General features: G+C 38.6%; 1 protein-coding gene across 1 annotated transcript in view; it reads right to left on the bottom strand.

The window, feature by feature from the left end:
• LOC137070425 (astrotactin-2-like) overlaps positions 1-23,208 on the bottom strand; it is a 620,747-nt gene extending 597,539 nt beyond the window's left edge. The window contains exon 1 of the mRNA XM_067437549.1: positions 22,648-23,208. Within this exon, the coding sequence (XP_067293650.1) occupies positions 22,648-22,960 (313 nt within the window). The 5' untranslated portion in view covers positions 22,961-23,208. The remainder of the gene's footprint in view (positions 1-22,647) is intronic.
• Between the last annotated feature and the right edge of the window lie 2,233 nt (positions 23,209-25,441).

Genomic DNA, 25,441 nt, shown 5'->3' with positions numbered 1-25,441 from the left:
GCTTTTTTGACCTTGTTTATTGTAAAGCACACTTGCCTCATGTGAAAATGGTCATTAAATATTAGATCTATGTTTTAATGTTCAAAGGCGTGTTTGTTAGAATGATGTTTCTTATGCGGTGCGCTCTGAATATGGTAATTGATGGCATGTTGACCGTACTGAGTCGTCTAAAAGAGACGCGCTGTGCGTAAATTATAGGGTATTACATTACAATATTGACCAATGGAACAATTACAACGTGTTGAATGTGTTTACTACGGCTCTCTATAGCAGTTTGTGTGTGTGTGTGTGTGTGTGTGTGTGTGTGTGTGTGTGTGTGTGTGTGTGTAAGAGAGAGAGGCGTAAAATGGTTGGCTTGCATTTTAAGTATGTGGGGAAAAAAACAGGAGCTTCCCTGGAATTTCCCACAAAATCCAACTCCAAATGTTAAAGATTTAAATAAATATGGTGGATTTGCTGTAGTGAAAAGTGTGTGTGGGTGTGTGTGTCCTTGTTTGCATTACATTGTGGGGACCAAATGTCCCCATAAGGATAGTAAAACCTGAGATCACCAGCCAGCAGTCCCCACATTTCAAAATGCATATAAATCATTCAGGATGAGTTTTTTTTTCCTTTTTCTTTGTTTTTTTTTGGGGGGGGGAGAAAGTAAAAATGCTGAATGTTTCCTGTGATGTATGTTTAGGGGCAGTGAGTGAGTGAGTGAGTGAGTGAGTGAGTGAGTGAGTGAGTGAGTGAGCGAGCGAGCGAGCGAGCGAGCGAGCGAGCGAGCGAGTGAGCGAGTAAGCGTGCGAGTGAGAGCGTGAGAGCGAGTGAGCGAGTGAGTGAGTGAGCGAGTGTGTGAGTGAGTGAGCGCGCGAGTGAGCGCGCGAGAGCGTAAGAGCGAGTGAGCGAGTGTGTGAGTGAGCGAGCGAGAGCGTGAGAGCGAGTGAGCGAGTGAGCGAGTGAGCGAGTGTGTGAGTGAGCGAGTGAGCGCGCGAGAGCGTAAGAGCGAGTGAGCGAGTGTGTGAGTGAGCGAGCGAGAGCGTGAGAGCGAGTGAGCGAGTGAGTGAGTGCGTGAGTGAGAGTGTGAGTGAGTGAGTGAGAGTGAGAGTGTGAGTGAGAGTGTGAGTGCGAGTGAGTGAGTGAGTGCGTGAGTGAGAGTGGTAGTGGTAGTGTGTGAGTGAGTGAGTGAGTGAGTGAGTGCGTGAGTGAGTGAGTGAGTGAGTGAGAGTGGTAGTGTGTGAGTGAGTGAGTGCGTGAGTGAGAGTGTGAGAGTGAGTGAGAGTGTGCTAGTGTGTGAGTGATCGAGTGAGCGAGTGAGTGAGTGAGTGTGAGTGCTAGTGTGTGTGCGGGTGAGTGAGAGTGTGCTAGTGTGTTAGCGAGTGAGCGAGTGTGCGAGTGAGAGTGTGCTAGTGAGTGAGTGTGCGAGTGAGCGAGTGAGAGTGTGCTAGTGAGTGAGTGAGTGTGCGAGTGTGCGAGTGAGCATGCGAGTGAGTGAGTGTGTGCGCGAGTGTGCGAGTGAGAGTGTGCTAGTGAGTGAGTGAGCGAGTGTGCGAGTGAGCATGCGAGTGAGTGAGTGAGTGAGTGAGTGTGCGAGTGAGCGAGTGTGCGAGTGTGCGAGTGAGTGCTAGTGAGTGAGTGAGTGTGCGAGTGTGCGAGTGAGCATGCGAGTGAGTGAGTGTGTGCGCGAGTGTGCGAGTGAGCATGCGAGTGAGTGAGTGTGTGCGCGAGTGTGCGAGTGAGAGTGTGCTAGTGAGTGAGTGAGCGAGTGTGCGAGTGAGCATGCGAGTGAGTGAGTGAGTGAGTGAGTGTGCGAGTGTGCGAGTGAGAGTGTGCTAGTGTGTGAGCGAGTGATCGAGTGTGCGAGTGATCGAGTGAGCGAGAGTGCTAGTGTGTGTGCGAGTGAGAGTGTGCTAGTGTGTGAGCGAGTGTGCGAGTGAGCGAGGGAGCGTGCAAGTGAGTGAGGCAATGATAAAGTAGTGTCAAGTCCTAATGATGACATAAAAAGCAAAAAAAGACAAAAAGTCAAAATGATGAGATTTAAAGGTCATAAATATGACTTATTGAATTTCTGTCATAATTGTGACTTTTTATTTAATTTAACTTGTCTTAATCCGCACATCTCACAGATGCTGTTGACAGAGTTTTGTGTGTGTGTGTGTGTGTGTGTGTGTGTGTGTGTGAGAGAGAGAGAGCGACTATGGCAATGATAAAATAGTGACCGAAGTCCAAATGATGTGACTGTCCATATTTTGACATTTTAAAAGAAAGATTCTTATAAATGGTACAAGTAAAAACAAAAATCAACCAGGTCTATTCGGAAATACATTATTTTCAGAAATTAGTGTTCAAGTTTATTTCAAACTCAGCTCATTTATTTGGAAAGCCAACGGAAGACGTTGTATGAATATGTTGGTTATTTTTAATGTTCTGCTCTGGTGTTGTTATAGATTAACCGCACAGATTATCTCCGGCTCCGCTGTTTGCGACTCTACGCCTATTTGCGCTGCTCTTGATAGATTGTGTCGGTCATGAGGGAAATGAGCTGCTCTTTAATATGCACATCTTCAGTAGATCTGCTTTTAATGGGTGTTCATTTGCCCTGTTTAGTAAATCTGGCCCTCTGTCTACTAAACTATGAAATATCCACTTCTGAGGAATCAAATGATCTCTGTAGTACCAGTATACCAGCAGGGAAAGATAACTGGGACATCATGAAATTAACTCCAAAATCATTGTCTTCTTTTTCAATTGATAACACACAATTTTGCAAACTAGGCTGGTTTTATCAAATTACTTAACACAATTCACAAAACCACACACCAAAACTGCAAAATGTCACATATATTTTGAAAAAGGAAGCACTGCAACCCAAACTACATATAGCTTTATCAAAATTCAACGTTGCATGCAATGACACACACTTCCTTCATATGAGCAGATTTTCGTCTCACCGGCTACACACTGTTGGGCATAATGAACAGCGCTCTCAGTATGCTTTGCCATAATACTAAAATATGTAACGATTTTCTTTGGATTGTTCACATGCACAGACATATTTGTAGATACACACGCATGCTGTTTGTATTTTTTTTCTTATTTTCACCAAACAAGACAGTGAAACATATGCATATTTACAATGGACTGAACAAAAATATGCTCACAAAAGCAAAACACAGTATACTAAAACTCCCTCTTCCTCTTTCTCTTCCTCTGTCTTCCATTGCTGTTGTAAAACAAGTGCTGTGTCCCAATTCAACGTGATCTCATGAAAATACGTGAGTATTTTTACGTAAAGTGTGATTCTACTACACGTACATTTACTAACGTTTTCACACACAATAAAACGTACAATACTGACTTATTAACAGCACTAAAATGTACAATATTGACGTATTGACAGCACTAAAATGTAAATTATCGACGTTAACGTGTAAGCAGCCAGCCACCGGCTCCCATAAATCGTGGCATTAATATTGTTTATTTTATATCCAATAGTCACATCAATACATGTTTTCAGTCAGATTTATTAAATGCATTTTACTAAGTTAATCAACCTAATATAAAATAACAGAAATATAAAATAACATTTTGCGTGACATCACTACAAACTCATTTCGGGTGATGTTAAAAGAAGACTGAATTTTAAAACCGTCAGATGAATAACATTCTTGCCAACCATTTTGTAGTATTTAGCTTGTTGTTTACTGTGAGACATAAAAAGGCATTTTCTCCTATTCAGCAACTGGCGATCACAACACCAAAACACAACATCAATTCACAAAACGCAACACTTTATTCGTTCGCTGTAATCCAAATCGTTAGAATCCATATGTTTGCGAGAAACAAATCTAAAATTGAGCCCGGTGATCTTCATCTCCATTAGTCTTCATCTCCTAGCGCGACAGCAAACATCAAATCTCGTGCTCGTAAATTCAAATTTAAAAAACGCGCCCTCATGAAGCGTTACGACATGATTTACGGCAGTGGCATCGAACGCTCATTGGCTCTCGCCTGCTTCGTCACAGATTTTGACATGTCGTGTTTCAGTCGATTTGTATTTGAAATGGGAAACGCGCAACTTCACGGAGAGAAGCCGGATTAATATTTTAATTGATTAATAGCTAAGCTAACATTCTGCTCTGTACCTCATACAAAACTATTAACGTTATATACCACCAGAGAGGACTGCGACTGCAACACATCTTCATTTGAACTACTTTTGGTACCGCTTTTGACATTTTTGCAATAAATAAATGATTGTGAGTACACTGGTCTGTCTGTTATGCTTTGATTTATAACAGTACGTTGTTTTAATAAATGCTAATGGGTAGGTTTAGGGGTAAGTGTAGGATTAGCCGTTCAAAATATTTTTTTTAATGCTATATTGTTACCAAAATCGTCATTTTCCAAAGTTTTACCTTTTATTTTCTTTATATTCTGTATTAAATTGGTAGGTTTAGGTTTTGGGTAGTGTTAAGGGATCGTAGATTAATCAATAAAATGGTCAAAGGGAAATTATATAGATATCTTTATGATATAACAAAACAAAAAAAATGTTTTTTACCAGAATAAAGTTTTGTATTCCCAAAAAAAAAGATTTCATGATGGATTCGTAAATATTTTACGTTTTTTAGCTGTAAAAATGTAATAATACTACGTTTAAATGTTGCAAATACGTCTATATTTTACATTTTAGCACTTCTCCAAACGTACTAAGACGTACGTTTAGTCTCTTTGAAAGTAACGTATTAATACCTACGTATTAAGGGTGAGACCAGGCTGCCCAATTTGCCTACATATACTACGCCCTAAAAGTATGTACTCTTTTTGTGAAGAAAAGATATATACTTTTGAGTGTAGCAGAAAAGTATGCAAGCTTCGGGACATAACGTTACTACTTCACCATCATTAATATGTAATTTCATAATTACTTCTGTTGTTTTTGAAATATGGTTAAAATGTATTGACAAACTTTCATGACACACACACACACACACACACACACACACACACACACCTTAATGTGTAATTTCATAATTATTTCTGTTGTCTTTGAAATATGGTTAATGTGTACTGAGCGTTCATGGCACACACTCACTCTCTCTCTCACACACACACAACGCACACCTAAGTTCATCTTAATATGTAATTTCATAACTCCCACTGTAATTTATATTACCACGTGTTTGACATGCATTTATAATATCTTTGTAAAAGTTAAGTTGCTATTTTGTATTTAGAATACATAAACTTCAGTGTGATATCGAAAAACTCAGTTCAAATTATAATCAAATATTCAACATGTCAAAATAAGTTGTTTGACAAAGTATGCAAGTATGACAAAAGATTATTACAACATAATCAAACTTTTAATTTGACATTATTACAAAGTGTGTTAAGAAACAGTGTTGAAAGTGAACTCTCACTTTTTATTTCAAGAAGTATTGTTTTTTTAAATATTAACTAACACTTTATTTTACAGTGTCCTTGTTACATGTCGTTTCTATAAATACTATAAATTGTGCATGATTAAATGCAACTAAACCCTAAAGAACACCTAGTCCTAACCCTATATTATGTACTTCATTAAAAGAATACGATTCATTATTAAACATGAGTACAGTTAATACAATTAAGGGCAGTTCTTTTTTCACAAGAGCACTGATATAACAGTCCCGATCTTACACAATCAGCATCTGAGATTTATTAAGTCTGATGTGTGTCAGATATTATTACCTGCTGTCAGAAGGCATATCACCTGTCTGATGGTTATTTTGACTCTTTTATGCTTTATTTCTCAGGTGTTAGAAGTGTGAGGAAGTGTTTGTCATCATTAACAGCTGCTCATGAACCCAGTTGCGGATGAATGTCGTCCGTTGTCACAATAATTTGTCCTCTGTGAAGTAAAAACCGCACAGACAGACCTTGAGGCTCGTGCCTCTTTTATAGTATCAAATATTTTTTGACCGAATCTCAGGATTTCATGGGTCAGAACATGTCCAGGCACAAAGCAGTGACCCCAGTAAACCAGCAGAGCTGATCATGGGCATCATGCCAAACCACATCATCCAACAGCATCACGCGCGTCGTATCGTTTCTCCATATCCTCTAAACCTGGAATCAGATCCACAAGATAAAACCAACTCGGGTGGTTAGAACATAGAGAACCGCGGCAGATTCAGCTCAAGCACGCAGGCCTGTCAGGTTCAAAAGCATTGCTGAAGTGACGGCTAGTTTGTGCCGAGAAAACAATCCTAAAAGAACAGAAGAACAATAACATATTTTCTTTCAGTGAATAAAACACAGTTTGTCCAAAGAGCCATAAATGAGAACGAGTTGACAGCACTAATGATGTACAGCTCCAGACGGGACTTTCATTCCAGAACATCGCCGGAGACTTGGATGCTAATGTCATCAATTATTCAACACAAATTAGGATATTTTTATGAACAAACGCTCTTCCAGTAATGTTAATAAAATGTTCCTTCGAAGCTATCAGGACTTTCAAGGGTTAGTTCACCCAAAAATGAAATTGATTTCATTAATTACTCACCCTCATGTCGTTGGACACCTGTAAGACCTGCGTTTATCTTCAGAACACAAATGAAGGTATTTTTGTTGAAAGCTGAGAAAGGCTTCAGATAGGCCTCCATTGGCATTCAGTCCATTCACACTCACAAGACCCATAAAGGCACTAAACACATCGACACACAGCCCATCTCACTACAGCGGCTGGACAATCTTTTTTTTTTTTTACAATGCGACGAAAATGGTTATTGTCCGCACAAAAATCTAAATAACGACTTTATCGAATCAATTAACTCGACGCATGCGGGAGAATATGAAGCAGCTCCACCGTTCGATTCATGACCCGGAAGAGGAGGAGCGGCGCTATAGCGTGAGCTCACGGCCGAGACCGACACGGAAGACAATAACTTGGTGGATAAAGTTATTATTTCGATTTTTTTTGCCGCACAAAAACTAATTCTCGATGCTTCATTAAATTATTGTACAGCCACTGTAGTGAGATGGACTTTGTAATAACGTCTTTAGTGCATTTATGGGTCTTGTGAGTGGGTCAGTTGAAATTTACTGAAGGCCTTCCTGAAGCCGTTCTCAGCCATCAGCCAACAAAAATATCTTAATTTGTGTTCCGAAGATAAAAGAAGGTCTAAAGGTCCTTTCACACCAGACGCGTAACGAAAAAGCGTGATGAATAAACGAATATTCCGCATGCGAATATTTCGCGTCAAAACCATTTACATCAGCCGCGACACGAATTTGCAACGTTTCAGAGCTCCAACATTCCAAAACATTCGCGGCGACCGCTGAGAAAACACAGGCACTTCATTGTTCAGTGAAAACGAGCTTTTCATTTTATTTAAAGGACCGAGAAGAAGGATTTGGGTGCAGCTAGTCTGAAAAGAATAGAGAGTCTGAAAGGGAGTAACGTTATGCTAATCTTGTACAGGAGCTTATACTTTATCATGGCCGGTTCAGCCCTTACTTTCTAAAGTCTGTGGGACAATTTGAGGATCTCCTCCAGAGACGGCAGCGCATCTGACGAGACAAACCGCGCACTTCAGGGAATCAATCGATCCGAGCCGATCTGTTTCCAGTCGAGTCAGAATGTGAACATTTCAGTGCCACAGACGTAGCCTACTGATGGCAACACGTTCACTTTACATAATAGCGGACACAATGTTTAGAAAAAAATCTACTATTTATAAAAGGTTATTTGCTGTCTGTAGCATACAGTGGGCAAACACAGCTGCAGCTGTAATCTCATGAGAAATGGTATGCCTGGCAAAGGTTAAAGTTGATTGAATAGCTCGTGACATCAACTGGACATTTCGTCACCTTTGTTTTCTTTTATGTGATTGGTTGAAGCCGTTTTTGGTCGTCGCTAGAGTAAAAAAAAAAAAGAAATAAATAAAATAGACATCGAAACAAAACGAAAAAAGTAAATGTCGTTTTTTCGCCTCAGCACATTCGCGTTCGGTGTGGAAGCGCTCATTACACAAACAGCTGATCGAAAAAGAAAAAGAAATAACATTGCGCAAATTAGTCGCACGTCAAAATCGCGTCCAGTGTGAAAGGGCCTTTACCGGTGTCCACTGGTGTTTTTAGAATGTTCAGAATTCAGAGAATGTTATAAAGTAACGTTCCAATGTTTGAACGATGAATGTTCACTTAACGTTCTAATAGCTGCACAAAACAGTTTTTTACATTAACACACTGGATTTTTATTTTAATACTAAATCATAAATGATATAATGTATTGTCAGAATTGTTATTAGTTAAACAAGATTCAACTCATTTAAATTAGTTTGACTTTTTATTTAAGTTGAAATGACTTGAATATTGTAACATCTGCATCTGCCATCCATTCCTCCGACCACCAGAGGGAGCCATCTCCTGAGTACTGAATACTGCCCCTTCATCACTTCCTGTTCCTGCCTGTTATAAGCCATGTTGTTAGTACATCATGTTGCAAAGTATTCCCAGCTTACCCTGGCTGCGTCCGAAATCCTAGGCAGCTGACTCGTTGCCTCGCTACTTTATGAGAATGACTTGTAAGGCAGTGTTTCGTGCATGAAGGCACCTCATGAAACTAATTTCGGACAGACTTCTAAGGCAGTGTAACGGTTTAATGATCTACAGCAAAATAGAGAGAGCTTTGGTGAGAACTAAACAGATATTTAATTACTACAGTAGTGATTTCTCGCTAGAAATGACATCAGAAGTGTAATATGTTGGTAAAAATCGTACATTTACACACAAACTGACCCGCAAACGCAACTTCTGGATGCCATCTTTCCCCCCCAGCTCAACTGTCACTGAATGGAAAGCACAGGATTGTGGGATATCAAAGGCAGTGAAGGATACATGTACGCTGCCTTCAAAAAAATGTATCAGATGAAAAGTATCTCAGGAGACAGGAAGTGAAGCAAACATTAGATTCGGACGCAGATTGATGCCTTCAACTGTGTCCTCCGACGGCAGCATTTCCCAGGTTTCGGACGCAGCCCCTGTCTCTACCAAGCGTTTTCTTCAACCTGTTTATTGATTCCACGTTTGTTTCTCCGCCTGTTTTTGACCACGACTTTCGGATTAAGGATTTGGACTTTTGCTATCTGGACTGCCTATACTGTTTTCAACCCGGTGTCTGTTTGTTGACCACGATTCTTGCTCAGCACAATGATGTGTTTGTATTGCCGTGTCTAATGAAGCACCGCACATGGATTCCAACAACCAGCCGAGTCAGTCATCGTTACAAATATCAAAGTTGATTTCATCTAAATTAAGCCTTTTTTTTCTTCTTTTCATTTACTTTTCTTTTTTTTAATACAGTGTGTGAACTTATTTAAAGGGTCAAAGTTTTGGGTGACTGGACTTTTCACAAGAAATCTTCAACCCGTCAGGAAAATGTAACTATTTTACAAGGTGGCTATTTAGAAATGAATTATTACAATACGTCTGTGAATTGCACGTATGATTAAGAGGACCTAAGCTTGAAGTTCAACCCCTAAAGCATAAGCAGACCCATCAAAAATATGAATGACACTGAACAAATTCATATGAATTAGTTACCAATTCACCAAAAAGTAAAATAGTTATAAGTGGTCATTGAGATTGTGTTGAAATCATTAAAAGTATCTTCTGAGGTCCAGATTCAGTAGACTTCCATTCATATGTTTGGGAATGCAGGAAACTGTAAACCCGCTCTTTTACACACAGCGCTGAAGGTTCATGTTTTGTTGTAATCAGACCTGAGAGTTCACACAATGAGAAGATGTGTGACCATAGGGATCTAGACGTCACAGACTGACCTGTTGGATGTATTATATGTTGAATGTTTGTGTGTGTGTGTCATATGTCCATTTCAGTGTCAAAAGAAAATCTGCACAATCATAGTCAAAGGATTTTATCTGATTTTAGTACTGCTATTTTTAAAGGAAGCCTCACTATTAGCATTAGGCTTAGAGACTTATTAAACTTATAAAAAATGAATTGTGCAACTCCCTGGCTGTAAATGAAAGACTCGGACGGGACAGCAGAGAAAGCATCACCCCTCTACATTATAAAAGATTCCCGGGAAACGATTCCCAGAAGAAATCTATCAAAAGGCTGACTTGTCAGAATCGGATTCATCCAGTTGGAGAGAAAAAGAGACCAAAATGAGGCTCGGGTTTTGTTTTTCTGTCGATGTCGCGATAAATGTAAGAATCAGTGGTTTCAGTTTTCAGAGGGAAAAAGAAGATGAGGAAAAGAAGGCTGTAAAAGTAACAAGAACAAAGGCGGATGCTGACACAGTGTGCCCGGATTTTACTTTTTTTTTCCTCTGGGCTTTAGCAGGAAGCTTTACAGAATCCACTGCTATCCGCTGCTGTCTCGAAGTGGCCATTTATTCCTTTAATATTATGTCATGTGTTAGGGTTAATATTATATTATTTTCAAGTACAGTAAATTAAAGGACATAAGGGCAGAGTAACAGTGTACACGATGTGATCACTTCGTATGAAGAACAGATTTAAGTGGTCACTCAATCGCAAATCAAACCAAACCCTTAAAGGGTTAGTTCACCCAAAAATGAAATGTCTGTCATTAACTCCTCTCCCTAATGTCGCTCCACACCCGTAAGACCTCCGTTCACCTTCACACACAGTTTAAGATATTTTATATTTAGTCTGAGAGCGTATGCAAGTGTATGCACACTATACTGTCCATGTCCAGAAAGGGAATAAAAACATCATCACAGTAGTCCATATGAGACATCAGTGGGTTAATTAGAGTCATTGAAGCATCCAAAATACATTTGGGTCCAAAAATAACAAAAACTACGACTTTATTCAGCATTGTCTTCTCTTCCGGGTTTGTGTTCAATCCTCAAATAAAGATTCAAAAGGTTATGAATCAGTGTATTGATTCATGATTCGGATCGCCAATGTCACGTGATTTCAGCAGTTTGACACGCGATCCATATCATGAATCAATAAGCTGATTGCAATCAATAAGCCGGTTATGAATCAGCTTATTGATTCATGATTTGGATCGCGTGTCAAACTGCTGAAATCACGTGACATTGGCGATCCGAATCATGAATCAATACACTGATTCATAACCTTTTGAATCTTTATTACTACTTTGTGGACTACTTTGATGATGTTTTTATTCCCTTTCTGGACATGGACAGTATAGTGTGCATACACTTGCATACGCTCTCTGACTAAATATAAAATATCTTAAACTGTGTGTGAAGGTGAACGGAGGTCTTACGGGTGTGGAGCGACATTAGGGAGAGGAGTTAATGACAGACATTTCATCTTTGGGTGAACTATCCCTTTAATAAACTCACATGCAAAGCTCAAATCAAATACAGTGACATGTCAATAACAATCAAAACGTGTTGGTTCTTGCACATCATGTGAAACGTAAAACAGCAGTGCATATATATATATATATATATATATATATATATATATATATATATATATATATATATATATATATATATATATATTGTAAGCATGCATGAGTATATAAATATTTAAACAATATATGATTTATTGCTATTATCTGGCATATAACACAATAAATTTTAATAAAATTAACACTGATTAACCCAAATTGAAGTTGCAAAGTTCCTCTACGTTTACCTTGCTAAGTTAATGTACTTGCTACTGTATATAAATAATCAAGTTATATTTAATGAAGTTTCAGTGTTTGAGCTTGACAACAGATATCCGCTAAACCATTAAACACAACACACGCAGCACAGACAAGACTATTCATGCACTACAGCTCAAATACTACTGAGATACATCAACGTCCCTGGACAGACACACTGTAGCCAGAAATGACACGACGAAACACCATAACAATAAAGCAAGCTGTGAATGCATTGTGAATCTATTTAAGCCTGTGTCATCAGCAATATTTACAGTATGAGGCATTGAGAGCGGATGCTATTAGGTGTGCAAGCTCACAGTGAGTGAGCATCTCTCACATCTCTGAGACGACGCTTCAGAAAATGTGAACGCGAGAATTGAGTCAGAGAGCGAAGACACCATCATTAAGAAACGCTGCAGCGTAAAACAAAAAATAAACTCGGCGAGCATCTGGAGATGTACAGTGAGAGAAATGAGTAAGTGGTTTATGGGGTGAGAAAATGAAAGCTGACCTTTAGAGTAAAGCAGATGATGATGTCTGTGGCACTGAAAAAAATAGCCCTTCTCCTTCTACACACCGTACTGCTAAAATTCAACCACTGCAAGCAATCTGTCAGAAGATTCTGGGGAACGTAAAGAAGCCACGGAACACTTCAGAAGAAGAACATTCTAAAGGAACGTTCCCATAATGTTTGAAAAATCATCAAGTGGAATCCTCCAATAACGCTTGTGTAACCAAGAAAAACTGGATGATTAAAGGGGGGGGGGGGTGAAACACTCAGTTTCAGTCAATCTCATGCCAATCTTGAGTACCTATAGAGTAGTATTGCATCCTTCATATCTCCGAAAAATCTTTAGTTTTATTATATTTATAAAAGAAATATAGGCTGTACCGAGTCTTTCCGGAAAAAAACGAGCGCCTGGAGGCGTATCGTGTGGGCGGAGCTAAAGAATGACGAGCGTACAAAGCGGTGACGTCCTCAAGCGTGGAGACACCCATGGCTATCGATCTCAGCTAATAGATATGATCCAGAATCAGATCCGGAGGCTGAAATAAATTGAACAGGAGAAGCAGCAGCAGCAGGACGTCCGTCTCTGTGGTATGGACTGTATTTAGTGGCCTGTCAACATTTGTGTGTGTTTACTCGCAGTTTATGAGGACATGATTCGGTTTATGGACTATTGTATGCGACTAAACCTTAGCAGTAGCAAGCAAAACGGTTTTGCACGTCAGACTAGTGTAACGTTATACAGAGAACAACAATGGAGTCCGTTAGCGCATTTGAATGACGAAGCACGCGATCGTGTCGTTAACTGATGTTTACTCACGCGACGATAGCCGACAGCACAGACATTTGAAGCAGTTTTACTCACCGGCTGCTTCCAAAGCAGGACCGAACCTTTATCGCTGGGACCGCTCCGTCAAAAACACACTTCTTTGGTATGATTTGGTGAAGTCCTGACAGTGAACGGTGGAGATCCACTTTGCGACACGACTGAAGCGATGTTGTGAAGCTTCCCGTCATTTCTGCATTCAAATCGGTTCAAATGCAGCGCTGCCTTCCCGGAATGCTGTGCTGAAGCGTTGAAGTCGCTCGACGTCACCCATAGGAATAAAGTGGAGCGCGGCGCAGACTATAACGACAGAAGTGTTCACGGACGACTGGATCTGCAGCTGAGAGAGTGTTTATGGGCGTGCGTTTCCTCTCTCGCTCTAGTCACGCGCGTGCGCACCCTACCAGGTGAAGAGCCCGTACGGCCCATACAAGGACCTTCCGCTCTATTAACGTCAAGTAGACCCATACTCGAAAAAAAAAACTCTCCGAAACTTGTGAGAAACCGGAAGGAGTATTTTTGAGACAGAAATACTCCATCAAACGTCCAACATTAGTTTTTAAAACTTTGTCTATGTTTAGGATGGGAATCCAAGTCGTTAACAGTGTAAAGCTCAGTATGCATGAAACAGCATTTCACCCCCCCTTTAAAGTGTTTGTGTTAACCAGATCCTGGGTCAGATATAACAACCCAGTGTTTGTGTAGTTTTTGTTTAACTCAGATCTGTCCTATATTTACCCAGCCCTTGGGTTGTTTTTAACCCAGTGTTTAGTGTGTGAGACACAAAAAGAAGCTGCTCTTTTTATGGTAAATAAAAGATCATGCAGGGACCAGTGACAGAGCCATATTCACATAAAAGCACATCTAAAATCATGTGTAACACTCAAAAAAGGCCTAAATGTAAGATTTATTTAGTATTTAAATTGCATATCAAATGTCCATCCATTTTGATTTCAGAAAAAAAAAAAAAAAAAACATCACGAAATAGTTTATGAATGTCTTTATTGCTTAGAATCAGGCCGAATCTTTGAAAACAATTAGTTGTTCAAATACAAAAGCAAAACACGCAATATTCAGATAGTTATGAGATTAAAACTAATTGTATTTATAGATGATAAATATAGTATTGTGTATTTTGGCCACATTCAGTTTATTAGGGTTACTTTAGACATGTGGCCTGATGAATATGCATCACATCAGTTTGTTGATGGTAAAACTGTGTGTGTAATACAGATGGATGAAAATGTTATATGCAATTCAAATACATAAATCTTACATGTATGCCTATTTTTTTAGTCTAGCTATGCCAATGCTTTTATGGTAATTTTTGTCCTTCAAAACATTTTATTCTGTTATGCTTTGACAAAAGAAAGTCAACTTCCTTTCATTTCCCTTGATAAACAACCCGAATCCTCAAAAGTGATGGTTAAACAACTGCTTTAATTAAATATGTGATAAACATCCGTCTTTTGTTTGTCACGTGGCTCATTATGAGTCACTTCTGTCCAGAGACGTGCTTTGACTGAACACTTATTTCGAAAGAATGAAACGCTGCCGTTAAATGATCAACTGTCTGTTTGGCCATTGTGTTGGTATAGACCGTTTGCTCCGCACAGCACTTTCCATTTTAAGATCTATCGGAGTTGCTCTTTTATTTGAGAGCCAGTATATCCCCTGTCAAATAATTTTGGTTTTAATTCATCAAAGGTTTGTGTAAATCCGAAGGTTGCTGCCTACCGAAAGTTGATTAAATCCATTTATAAAGCTCAAAGTCTTGAGTTGTTGACTGAAGCGTCCACTGTTCAGACGCTCTTACACACCGCACGGCAAAACCGACTGATTGTTTCACTCCTCAAAGTCGCTATAAAAGTGACAGAGAGAGTTATAAATGCAAATGCAGCAGAGCTGGTGTATTTTACCATGAATAATTGAGCGTGCTGGGGGAGCTCCAATCAAACAGATGCACAATTTGTTGAGCACCCTTATTAAGCACTACGGAAAGTTTACTGTTCCAAACTTTTGCACTCATGCAATGCGGCATATGTATGGTAATAGATGAATAATGCCAGCGTCTGTTTCTGCAGAGGCAAGCAGCAATGAGAAACACATTAAACTCACATTCACTTCTCTTACATGAAGTATTGAATCTACAGCAATGCATTTACAGTGGAAGTGTATGTGGCAAGAGTAGCCTACGAGAGGGTATACGAGATTAAAGCACATGCTTGGGTTATTTAGGAGGGAAACAAGTGTTTAGTTGACCTGTAAAGTTGTGTAAATTGTCATATTAGAGGTGGGACTATACAGTTCTATGTCTTACATGTTCCTGATGTGATAACTAGAGGTACAGAAGTGGTATTTTATTATTATTTTATACTATTTAAATAAATAAAATGCATTTATTGGTTGGTTGGTTTTGTTTGTTTATTTATTTATTATTTTATTTGTTTGCTTGTTTTTTGTGTGTTTAGTAACACCTTTCTAAAAGCCTTTATGCAAAATGCTTTATAAAGGTATTCTTATGATGTATTATTATAATGCATTTAACTGTTATTGTTATTATGAATGTATATATTTGCAGATTCGTTGCTACATCTGAAATTGGTTGCTTGTCGAGTGTTTTAATGCATTATACATTCTGAAGGTGTAACAATACATAGATTAGTATTATTATGCATTACAATTTGTCATTATAATGTGCATTGCAAGGCATAATTAATGAATTAAAATGTTTTTACAATGCAAATGCTTTATGCAAAGTTTCAACTTTTTAAAAATATTTAGATGTTGCTTTAATTTATTTTTATTTCAGTTAATTTCATAAGTTTATCCAATGTTTATATTTTTATTTTATTTTGGCTTTATATCGATGAACATTTAAGTTAATAATTTTATTTAATAATAACAAAACTGTAAGTATTTCACACAACAGGCATAACATTATGTCCATTATGAACACTTCAAATATTGTGTTGGTCACCACAGATCATGTAAGTTGCTGTGCTATTCAGCCCCATACAAAATAAAAACGGCGTTAACTTCTTGAGATATTTGAGCCGTCGCTCCCCACACGCATCAATAATTTGTCCTGCTTCTAACACGTCAACTTTGAGGACAAAATTTTCACTTGCTGCCTAATATATCCCACACACTAACAGGAGCCGTGATGAAGATATCATCAGTGTAATTCACTTCACCTGTCAGTGGTCATAATGTTATGCCTGATCGGTGTGTAAGCATAATCGATTTTCCCACAGTGGAAGAAACAGCACATTTACCTTGCATACGCAGGATCATAACAAAATTGTGGCTCATAAACGACTGATTTGACATGCTCTTTGCCACTAAGCTGGCACTGTGATTCTCTAATAAGCATAAACACACAAATATTGCATACACGTCAATTTGTAATTAAATAAATTAACTTATCAATCAGTTTTTGTATTGAAAAATATATGCATTTATAATCAGTAATAGCACAGCTTAACATGAGCATTTTTACTGGATTAAAATGGTAATCAGTTTTAAAATACTGTAATTAATAATCATACTGTGTCTTGCAGGTTCTTCTAATTGCCCTTGCATTGAGGAGGGGAAACTAATTATCCACAAACCTCCTTCAATTAGTGTGACATTTTGAAAAGGTTAGACAAATCAATGGCAAACGTGCACGTTGTAATTGTGGCATTTCCCGCTTGCTCTGATCGCTGCGGATCCTCTGTAACGGAGCAGGGTCTGTTTATGTGAAGCCCCAGCGAGCTTCCGTTCCTGGGACTGAAATATTCGACATTGATAAGTTTAGACACTGCGGAGCATGAAGGGCATTTCTCGTTTGAGAGCAGTTTGTCAAAATCAACCGTGCGATTCATTCAGTGAAGATCCACACATTAAGGTCACATGATGGCTGGACCGCGACGTTCACTACAGGTCAAAAGTTTGTGGTACAATTCATTAAAAATACTTTTTTTATATTGTTGCATATAAGAGCATCCAGGGTCTGTTTTTAAACATTGATAATAATCATAAATCAAATCTTGTTGATCATCAAACCCTCATCTGAGAATGATAAGTGAAGGATCATGTGACACTGAAGACTGGCGTAATGATGATAAATTCAGCTTTGATCACAGGAATAAATTTCAAAACATAAATTGTTATTATATTTCACATTATTGCTGAGTTTGCTGTATTTTTAATCAAATAAATGCAGCTTCGGTGAGACTTCTTTCAAAAACATTGAACAAATCTCACCGACTCCAAATCTTTGAGAAGTTTTCACAATGATTTTGCTAGTGATATAAAATTAGGTGAAGTTGTGAATACTGTTATGATGGACTTTAATTAGACTTGCAAAGTGTACGTACAATTATATAAACAGATTCTTATTTTGGTGCATATAAATGACATATGAAGTGATTGTTGTTAATTAGATTTTAACTGTTTTTAAATATAAAAACATTAAATTAAATAGACTGTACTTCTGTCATTTCAAGAGATGTAAATAGGAAGATATAAATACAATTAGACAATATAATATTTCTGAGCTACATATTGCCAAAAGTATTGGTCCGCCACTTCAAATCACTGAGTTCAGGTGTTCAATCTCTTCATGGCCACAGGTGTATAAATCAAGCTCTAGGCCTGCAGACGCTTCTACACACATTAGTGAAAGAATGGGTCGCTCTCAGGAGCTCAGTGGACTCAATAAGTCCATTCCTGACATTTCCTCTCTACTAAATATTCCATGCTCAACTGTTAGTGGGATCATGAAGTGGAAGCGATTGAGAACAACAGCAACTCACAGACTCACATAAAATCACAGAGCGGGGTCAGCGCACGCTGAGGGTCACAGTGCGCAGAAGTCAACAACTTTCTGCAGAGTCAACAGCTCCAGACCTCCAAACTTCTGTGGCCTTCAGATGAGCTCAAGAACAGCGTAGAGAGCTTCATGGAATGGGTTTCCATGGCCGAGCAGCTCATTCACATTTGGTGGAGGGGGGATTATAGTGTGGGGTTGTTTTGAAAGGGTTGGGCTTGCCCCCTTAGTTCTAGTGAAATGAGCTATAAATGCTTCAGCATACTTGTGGGACGGCAATCTTGTGGGAACATTTTGGGGACGGCCCTTTACTATCCCAACATTTACATTACATTTACATTTAATCATTTAGCAGACGCTTTTATCCAAAGCGACTTACAAAAAAGGGGAGAGTAATAGAAGCAACGGAACAGACAAGGCCAAAAACCTGTAAGAGCTGTAAGAAATCTCAATTAATTTGAACAATACACAACAATTTTTTTTTTTTTTTTAAAGACAGACATCTACAACAAAAAGTCACGTATGCAAAGTGCCGAACACTGGATTTTGATAGCTATGATAGTCCCAACATGACTGTGCTCCAGTGCACAAAGCGTCGGTCCATAAAGACATGGATGAGGAGTTTGGTGTTGAGGAACTTGACTGGCCTCAACCCGATAGAACAGCTTTGGGTTGAATTAGAGCGGAGACTGAGAGCCTGGCCTTCTCGTCCAAAAATTCCCATAAACACACTCCTAGTTGAAGCTGTTATCGCTGCTTAAAAATATATATATTATATGGGATGTCATTAAAGTTCATGTGCATGTAAAGCCAGGCGTCCCAAAACTTTTGCCAATATACTGTATATCACTGAGGACGGACTCATCAGTTACGTTTTCCCACTCTATTCCTGTAGAAATTCCTTGCTTTAGACAAAAAAAGTCCAGACAAAGCAGTTGGGATAAAAACTTTCATCTCTTCGTTTTTTAATCTTCTCTCTGTCTTTCTCAACATTCCCGAGCGCTTCAGGTAATAAATCACGCCTGAGACTGGAGGTGAGTGCTTGAGCGACGGTCAGCGAATATCTCTCTCTCTCTCTCTCTCTCTCTCTCTCTCTCTCTCTCTCTCTCTCTCTCTCTCTCTCTCTCTCTCTCTCTCTCTCTCTCTCTCTCTCTCTCTCTCTCTCTCTCTCTCTCTCTCTCTCTCTCTCTCTCTCTCTCTCTCTCTCTCTCTCTCTCTCTCTCTCTCTCTCTCTCTCTCTCTCTCTCTCTCTCTCTCTCTCTCTCTCTCTCTCTCTCTCTCTCTCTCTCTCTCTCTCTCTCTCTCTCTGTAAAATGTTAAACAAAGTGGCATTAAATGAGAAGAAAGATACTGTGTGGCGAGAAAAGTTTGGGTTACAAGAAGATGATAAACCAGTTTGGAGGGTGATGTACAAACCACCATTGAATAAGCAAAGCGGGGATCTGCAGTGGCGTATATTGCATGGAGCTATAGCTATTAATGCCTTTGTGTCTGTTATACATGCGGATGTTGATGATAAATGTGCTTTTTGCGGAGTCAGAGAAACGGTGTTTCATTGTTTTACAGAATGCATTAGATTGGAAATACTTTTTGAGGTATTGAAGGATATGTTTTTAAGATTTCAGGAAAATTTTACATGTAATGTGTTTATTTTGGGTTTGAGATATGGTCAAAAACAGAGAATAAAATGGCAGCTAATCAATTTTATTGTTGGACAAGCTAAGCTTGCAATCTACATCACAAGGAGAAATAGAATGGAGAATAGACATGGTCAGGATGTTGTACTTCTCTTTAAAGCTTTTTTAAAAGCTAGGGTTGGTGTTGAATACAGATATTATAAAGAAATGAATGATATGGAGTCTTTTGAACTCCAGTGGTGTTATAAGAATATCATCTGTACTGTAATTGAAGGAGAACTCATCTTTGACATGTTATTAATTTGAAGTTGGTTGAATAGTTGGTCCAATGAAACTGTTGTGTTAAATAAAGTTTTTTCTAAAAATCAAAAAAAAAAAATCTCTCTCTCTCTCTCTCTATAAGTGCGTCCAAGATAACTCATACATTTCAACGAAGTTTGACTTGCATCATAACCAAATCTTCTCCCATTCGACATGCTACGGAGTTCTGCATGATGAAAACCCCAAAACTATTTTCATGATTTATCTCAACTTTGTTTCTTTTGTCAAAGGAACTTAGATATTTAATGTGCTTCAGATAACATATCTTGAGTTTATGCTTATTAAACCAATCTCCTTCATTGCATTAAATACATTTTATAATTTTAAATGAACTCATTGTTTTAAGGCAACCAGCTTACTTTTTTTTAAGTTAAACCAACATTTTTTATTAACTTTGTATCTGTTGTCACATGAACTTAGATAATTAATGTGGCCCATATAACACCATTTTTAATTACCGTTGATTAAACTCATCTCCTTCATTGTATAAACTCAAAATATTAATTTCAATGAACTCAAATGTTTAAGGCAAACAAGTTACTTACTTTTTTGAATTTATTATTTAAACCAATCATATTTTTTTACAGTGCACACTGGTCTTAATTTAAGTACAATCAACGTGGATGTTTAAGTCATTTCAACTTCACTTGCATTAAACTGACTTAAAAGTGAGTTGAACCTCATTAAACGTATTCAAAAGTTGAAAATTGCTTGACTTATTTTAATGAGTTTAAAAACATTGATCATATAATTTTACAGTGCGCTACTGATGTTTGCCTTCACAAACGGCACTAAAATGCAGAGGGCCTTCAAGACAGAGTTGCGTTTTGCTGACACATCCTCTTCGGTGTCAATACCGTCTGTTACGCATAAATCTTGATGAAAGACAAACATGAACTTGTAATACAAAAGGAGCCCTGCCGCGTTGCCAATGATCAATATTTCCAACCATTCACTTATTTTTCAGTGAGAACTGCTGATGAGGTCTGACTGTAGTTCTTCATTACAGGGATATAGATTCAGTTCTATCAAAGAGCAAAGAGCGCTTGGCGTATGAAACTAAACCTCTATTTTAAGACATCTTTCATTGGGATTTCATCACCAAAAGCGCTGGCTCTCTCTCAGTCCTGCGGCGTGGATTCAGCTGAGCACGGGTCACTGGGCCGGAGGAAACCAGCCACCAATGCAAACCTGATTCGGAAAGTCCGAAAACTGTTTTCCAATGGCTGACACAGGGAAAGGTCAGCGGATCTACAGTACTTTGAGTCCGACTGAGCAGACTGAACTGAAAAACAGCATCATCTGTCATTAGAAACCGATGTGCTGCTTTGAAGCCGCTGACGGATTCTCCTTCATTTCTGCATGTTGCTTTTCTTCATCTCTCCAATCCTAACTCTTTATCAGGTAGATTTGTGCACTTAACTAAACCTCTTCCCTGCATCTGCAGACTCAAATGCACCGCTGACAAAAGGCATTCATGTTTACACACACACGGGCATATTTAAAAAGCATTGACCTGCATGCAAAAAGTCTGTAACACTTTTTTTTTACAGTTTTTGTTACACATGCTATATATATATATATATATACACACATATAATTACATGCAACTACCCTAAATCAAACCTATTCCTAACCATATAGTAAGTACATGTAGTTACTTAATATTACTCATTGCTTAAATATATAACACAGGCAACTTAAATTAAAGGGTTACACTGTACTTACACATAAGTAACTCATGGGTTATTATAAGGGTTTGGTTTATTGCATGCAATTATGTATACTTTATGCCTATTACTACATGTAGCGTGTGTAACAATGACACTGTAAAATGAAGTGTTACCAGATAAAGTGTAACCAACATGGAGAAAGAGAAGCGACTCTGGATCATATGATCTACACGTAAACTTCGTATACTACACGTATACTTCTCTTCCAGTAGAAGTCGACATCAATATTGTGTTTGAGCGTAACTGAGACTCTATTTATGGGTGAAAGGGCAATGCAGCGGTCAATATGGAGCAGTTACATTCAATCCTGGGCACTGACTGCACGGTTACCGGACCAGGCATGTTTAATGATTTCCTGTTTTATATGTTATGGTACATTGTAAAGTAAAACTCAGCCGACTATCCTCAACAGAAAGCTGAAAGCATTGCCAAAGATGTATTCAAAGATGACATGCACACATGTGCTGGTGTTGATTCTCTAAGATGCACACAAAGGAAAAGTATATTTAATCTATAATTGATGTTTTTTTTCTGCATGCATGCTCTGGTGATAACCTGAAGGACCTATATCGACACGTGAAGAACTACATGAAGCCAACTTGGTTGACTTTGCTGATTTCTGAACTACACTGCATTCAGTAATACAATATAGCAATGCATTTCTTGTGATATGTTCCTATAACCTGACCAAGACAGTTTGAAGCATGCACCTTTTATAAATGTCCCTTTCCTCCAGTAATAAATCATCTGACTCCCTGAAAAACACGCTGGAGAAGCTGCATGTGCTTCTTCAGGTTCTCGGTCAGAAAATAAGCTTGTCTGCATTGATCTCTCTCAGCCATTAAATCAATATAGCCTAATATTTTTCACGCAGGACTTCTGATGCACACAATCAGTTTCCATGCGACTAGGAAAAAAAAAGTCAATCTGATACTTGAGAACAGTTTCTGAGACGCTCGGATTCAGGTGCTGCAAAGAAACACTCAGTTGCCCTGCAATGGTCCTTCTGCTCGTTTTCTCTGGGTGAAAGCTGGCTCTTACAATGAACACGTTCAGCCTATCTCTCGTTTCCAGATGCAAACCACACCGAGCTCATGTCTCAGCTGTCAGCGCAGCGCTTATACTGTGTGTGACGGAGGGTCGGGTCTCACCTAGGGTGAAGTAGGGCAGCGCCGTGTTGTCCAGATCATCCAGGACCGAGATGCGACCCGGCAGGTCAGTCCTAACGAACAGCATGAGTCTGGACTCCCCTCCGGCGAGACTCCCGGATCCCGCGCCGGTGAAGCTGAACTCATTCTCCCGGAGAACAGGCAGAGTGGACACGGTCACGGTCTTCACCTCGCACGGGCTCTCCGCCTCGCCTCTCTTGTCCCGGTCCTCGTCCGGCTTTCCCCCGGCCCGGGCTCGGCTCACACAGAGCTCCAGCAGCAGCAGGAGGAGGACACGCGCGTGTCTCGGTGTCATTCCGCTCGCGGTGTCGCTGCGCGTGGATTGAGCGTCTCGCGTAAAGCGCTGATGGTTTATAGCAGTCGCGGCGGTCCCGAGAGCGACCGGCAGGCGGCAGCACTGAGGAGCCCTCGCACATCCTACACATTAACATAGGCACATTTGCAGCACATGCAATGAAGAAAAAAAAAATGAAAACAATGTATGCAATAAAAACAAACAAATACATAAGTAAACAAAACAAAAAGGCGGCAGCACTGATGCGCCCACACACATCCTAGCTACATCAGGACTATACAAATCTTGCCCCAGAGGGCAAATGCGCTGCAGAGTTTAGCTCCAACCCTGATCAAACACACCTGAACATGCTAATCAATGTCTTCAGGATCATTAGACAATCACAGGTGGGTGTGTTTGATGCAGCGCATTGGCCCTCCAGGGCAAAATATATATACTGGTATATAACCAATGGTGGTGGTTGCAGAGACCCCTGGCATGAGTGAAGCGCTTTAGGTGTACAGTAGTACATATGAAACCGGTATATAAATGCCTCAGAGATGTCACAGTGATGGACTTCTAAAAGTCCCCTGTACTACAGCCAAACAAAAGCTTCACAACAGCGATCAATATTCATATAGTTTATCAGATCAATTCATCCCTTCATTTCTAGTTCATCACAGACCCACTTTATATTTCACTCAAGACTTTGATTTCACAATGAATGCTAAATAGTAAAGGAAATATGGACAAATGTTATCATTTGAAGTGTAATTAAAGTGCTTTAAATGACTGTATAGTTTGAATTGCATAAAAAAATTGTTTCCAAAATATAATTTCAGCAAACATTGTGCAGATAAACGTCACTTTTGAAACGAGAGACGACCTGAAGAGACACCTGGAGCTCCTGCATGTCAGGAAACACAGCCACTGACTGGTCAACACACACATCAAACCATATCTCCAGCTGTGTGTGTGTGTGTGTGTGTGTGTGTGTGTGTGTGTGTGTGTGTGTGTGTGTGTGTGTGTGTGTGTGTGTGTGTGTGTGTGTGTGTGTGTGTGTGTGTGTGTGTGTTGGCAAGCTGTTTTGACTTTAAATCATTCTCAGGATATTAATTTGTGATATCAACAATTCAGTTTTTACATGTTAAAATGCTTATTATTGATGGATTAGATTTCCTCTGGTTATTCTTTAAACAAACAACATCACTCAAAGAAACATAACTATAATTATATATCTATAATTACAATCTGTGATTGTAATTTCACCATAGGCTGCCATTCAAATTGTTGATATCAATAATTGATTCCAATTTCACATCAGAAATACAATTCTTACTATTACATTTTTTTATATCAATAATTACATTTTTTACTAGTAAATATGTGTGTTTTTCAATATTTTAATATCAATAATGAAGTTTTCACTAGTTGTTAATTCTTGATATTTCAACATGTTATACTTGTCATTTTTTATATCAATAATTAGGAGAGTAATTTCAGATTTTTACTACACTCTTAAAATGCTGGTTAAAAATAGCCCAAGTAAATCATAATGTATGATATCAATATTTAATAGTACTAATTATTAGTTAATAGTGCACATGTCTGATTTTGATATCAACAGTTGAATTTCTACTACATAAAAATATTGTTGGTTTAATATTGTTGACTTAAAATTTTGAGTTTATTGAAATAAAAAAAGTGAGTTTATACAATGAAGGAAAATGGTTTAATTAAAATAAACTCAAAATATTATTGTATCTGAACCATATAAATATGTGATGCATCATAAAATAGCACAATCTGGCATGTTTCACTGCATCATCACAAATAAAACACACACAATTAACCAATATGCTTACAAAATATTTGAAAATATTATATATATATATATATATATATATATATATATATATATATATATATATATATATTGAATTTACTAAATGTTTTAATTTCAATTAACTCAAAATTTTAAGGCAACCACATAACTTATTTTTAATAATATATATGCTTTGCGAAAGTATTCGGCCCCCTTGAACTTTGCGAACTTTTGCCACATTTCAGGCTTCAAACATAATGATATGAAACTGTAATTTTTTGTGAAGAATCAACAACAAGTGGGACACAATCATGTAGTGGAACGAAATGTATTGCTTTAAACTTTAAACCAGCTTTAATCTTCTCCACATTAGTATCTCGGACCTGCCTGCTGTGTTCCTTGTTCCTCATGATGCTCTCTGCGCTTTAAACGGACCTCTGAGACGATCACAGTGCAGGTGCATTTATACGGAGACTCGATTACACACAGGTGGACTCTTTTGATCATCATTAGTCATTTAGGTCAACATTGGATCATTCAGAGATCCTCACTGAATTTCTGGAGAGAGTTTGCTGCACTGAAAGTAAAGGGGCCGAATAATTTTGCACGCCCAATTTTTCAGTTTTTGATTTGTTAAGAAAGTTTGAAATATCCAATAAATTTCGTTCCACTTCATG

The sequence above is a fragment of the Pseudorasbora parva genome, chromosome 3 (genome assembly GCF_024679245.1).
Source record: "Pseudorasbora parva isolate DD20220531a chromosome 3, ASM2467924v1, whole genome shotgun sequence".
In the NCBI taxonomy this organism is placed as follows: domain Eukaryota; kingdom Metazoa; phylum Chordata; class Actinopteri; order Cypriniformes; family Gobionidae; genus Pseudorasbora; species Pseudorasbora parva.
Note: the sequence above shows the minus strand (reverse complement) of the source record. Positions and strands in the feature narration are given on the sequence as shown.